This window comes from Protobothrops mucrosquamatus, unplaced genomic scaffold (assembly GCF_001527695.2).
Source record: "Protobothrops mucrosquamatus isolate PMUCROS unplaced genomic scaffold, P.Mucros_1.0 scaffold4851, whole genome shotgun sequence".
Taxonomy (NCBI): Eukaryota; Metazoa; Chordata; class Lepidosauria; order Squamata; family Viperidae; genus Protobothrops; species Protobothrops mucrosquamatus.
Window position 1 is genome coordinate 65,371 of NW_015390739.1, and position 2,619 is coordinate 67,989.

Below are 2,619 nucleotides of genomic sequence, written 5' to 3' on the forward strand. Positions count from 1 at the left end.
ATAATAATAATAATAATAATAATAATAATAATAATAATAATAATAATAATAATAATAATAATAATAATAATAATAAAGTTGGAAGGGACCTTGGAGGTCATCTAGTCCAACCCCCTGCTCAGGCAGGAAACCCTATACCATTTCAGACAAATGGCTGTCCAGTCTCTTCTTAAAAACCTCCAGTGTTGGAACATTCACCACTTCTGGAGGCAGGTTGTTCCACTGGTTAATTGTTCTAACTGTCAGGAAGTTTCTCCTTAGTTCTAGGTTGCTTCTCTCCTTGATTAGTTTCCATCCTTTGCTTCTTGTCCTGCCCTCAGGTGCCTTGAAAAATAGCTTGACTCCTCTTCTTTGTGGCAGCCCCTGAGATATTGGAACACTGCTATCATGTCCCCCCTCGTCTTTCTCTTCATTAAACTAGACATACCCACTTCCAGCAGCCTTTCCTTATATGCTTTGGCCTCCAGTCCCCTGATCATCTTTGTTGCTCTTCTCTGTACTCTTTCTAAAGTCTCAACATCTTTTTTACATCGCGGTGACCAAAACTGGATGCAGTATTCCAAGTGTGGCCTTACTAAGGCATTGTAAAGTGGTATTAATACTTCACGTGATCTTGATTCTATCCCTCTAACCTGAAAGGGGAAATTACTTCTACATAGATTATATGAAGTGAATGAGCACATTAGATTTATAATAAGAAATTAAGTGACAGGTCACAATTTGTCTTTATAGTCCTAAGTGGTTTAGATCAGGGGTCCCCAACCCCTGGTCCATGGACTGGTACTGGGCCGTGGCATGCCAGCAACCGGGCTGCACAAACAAGCAAAGCCCCATCCACGGGATGCAGGCAGCACACAAAACCATGCCCCCTCTGGTCTGTGGAAAAACATCTCGCCACATAACCGATCCCTGGTGCCCAAAAGGTTGGGGACCTCTGATTTAGATAGGTGAATGACTGGCTGCTCCATTACAAACCTGATAACTGTTCACTAGTTCCTCTTTCATGTATTCCATCTCTAAAGTTGAGGTGGGTATTTAAGACAGCAGCATGCAGAATTGATGGGCAAATGACAGGAAAGCCCACCAGTATTATTCTCATGGATCATGTGACTCCCTTGAGTGGACTCAGGACTGAGAATGATTGGGCTGTTGATAGAGCTGAATGGAAAACTAGATCTCTTCAACCATAAAGTATACAAGCTTAACTAATTGAAGCATGTGAGTGTGAGATTCATTCTCGCTATTTTCAAACCCACGCCCAGAAACTTCATGTAGGAGGTAATAACTTGACAACAGCGCTTAACAGTTGAGCTGTATAAATCCTATAGCCACTGCCTAAGCAGGGGGTTGGACTGAAAGACCTCCAAAGTCCCTTCCAACTCTGTTATTCTATGCTATTCTAGAGGAACATATTTCTAATGCTCATAATTCACGTGAAAGTAGACCTTTACAGAATATCAAAAACTCAGCTGCTGGGTGGAAAAATGGCTTTTATTTTCTTGCACTGCTTCAGACACAGAAGGAACTCAGAAGTTCTCAGCTTTTCCAGTTGAAAAGATCACTGCATTTACAAAGTTTCTCGCTCAAAATATATTTCAAGAATTTGACTTGGTTATCTGTGTTGCCTGTAGGTTCTGACGACCTTGTGAATGAAGCATTTGACTTCGCAAAGAATTTGTGTACATTGCAGCTGACCGAGGAAGAAATTGCCTTGTTTTCATCTGCTGTTCTGATATCACCAGGTAGTTTTCTGCAACTGGTTTTCCTTTTTTTTACATTCCACCACTGTCAATTGATGGAATCCGTTTTGTGTTTTGTTTTTAATGGGGTATACGTCAGTGGTGGCAAACCTATGGCACGCGTGCCAGAGGTGCCACTCGGAGCCCTCTCTGTGGGCACGCGTGCCATCGCCCCAGCCCCGCCTCCCCCTGTGGCCTCCTCCTCTCCAGCAACCCCCCTGGAGGAGAGTCGCCCCCAGGCGCAGTCTGCACGGAGCAGCGCAGCCAAGGACATAGCTGGGCAGCAGGTACAAGACTCTGCCCTCGTGCTCCATAGCATGCAGATGATGCTGCGGGGTGTGGGAGGAGGGCGTGGCTGTCATGGTGCTGCAGGGCTGCCTGGGTGATCTGCTATGGCGGGCCATTGAGGCAGTGCATGGCCCTGTGGGCGGGTGGAGCAGGGGGCGGGCAGGGGCGAAGCAGGCAGGGCGGGAGGTAGAGCAGGGGTAGGGGTGGGTTTGGGGCACTCGGTCTCTAAAAGGTTCGCCATCACTGGTATAAGTTATAGATTCAGAAGCTAGGCCCAGAAAAAAAGTCATTGCTGAGCACCCCACAGATATCACTTCTTGTAGTTCAGAAATCCTCAACATCAGATCAACTGAGATGAATGAACAGGACAGATTGATTGTTACTTGGAGGTAGTTTGCAAGTACTTCCACTTTCTTGGAAAATTCTTTAAATTCAATGTCCTTTAAATTTATAGAACATCTTCTGAATCGTAAACTATGTTCCTGTAGAATTGATAACACTGCATGGCACAACCATGGCATTAATAGATTGATCCGTTAGAGAAGCGCATTGAGGATTTCACAGCAAAGTGGAAAGCCATTGCTTGCTGAAT

The 2,619-nt window shown here is 44.9% G+C and overlaps 1 protein-coding gene across 1 annotated transcript in view; it reads left to right on the top strand.

The window, feature by feature from the left end:
* Nucleotides 1-1,742, top strand: part of RORB (RAR related orphan receptor B) — a gene marked incomplete at both ends in the record, with an annotated part of 46,005 nt that extends 44,263 nt beyond the window's left edge. The window contains one exon of the mRNA XM_015828750.2: nucleotides 1,632-1,742. Within this exon, the coding sequence (XP_015684236.2) occupies nucleotides 1,632-1,742 (111 nt within the window). The remainder of the gene's footprint in view (nucleotides 1-1,631) is intronic.
* Between the last annotated feature and the right edge of the window lie 877 nt (nucleotides 1,743-2,619).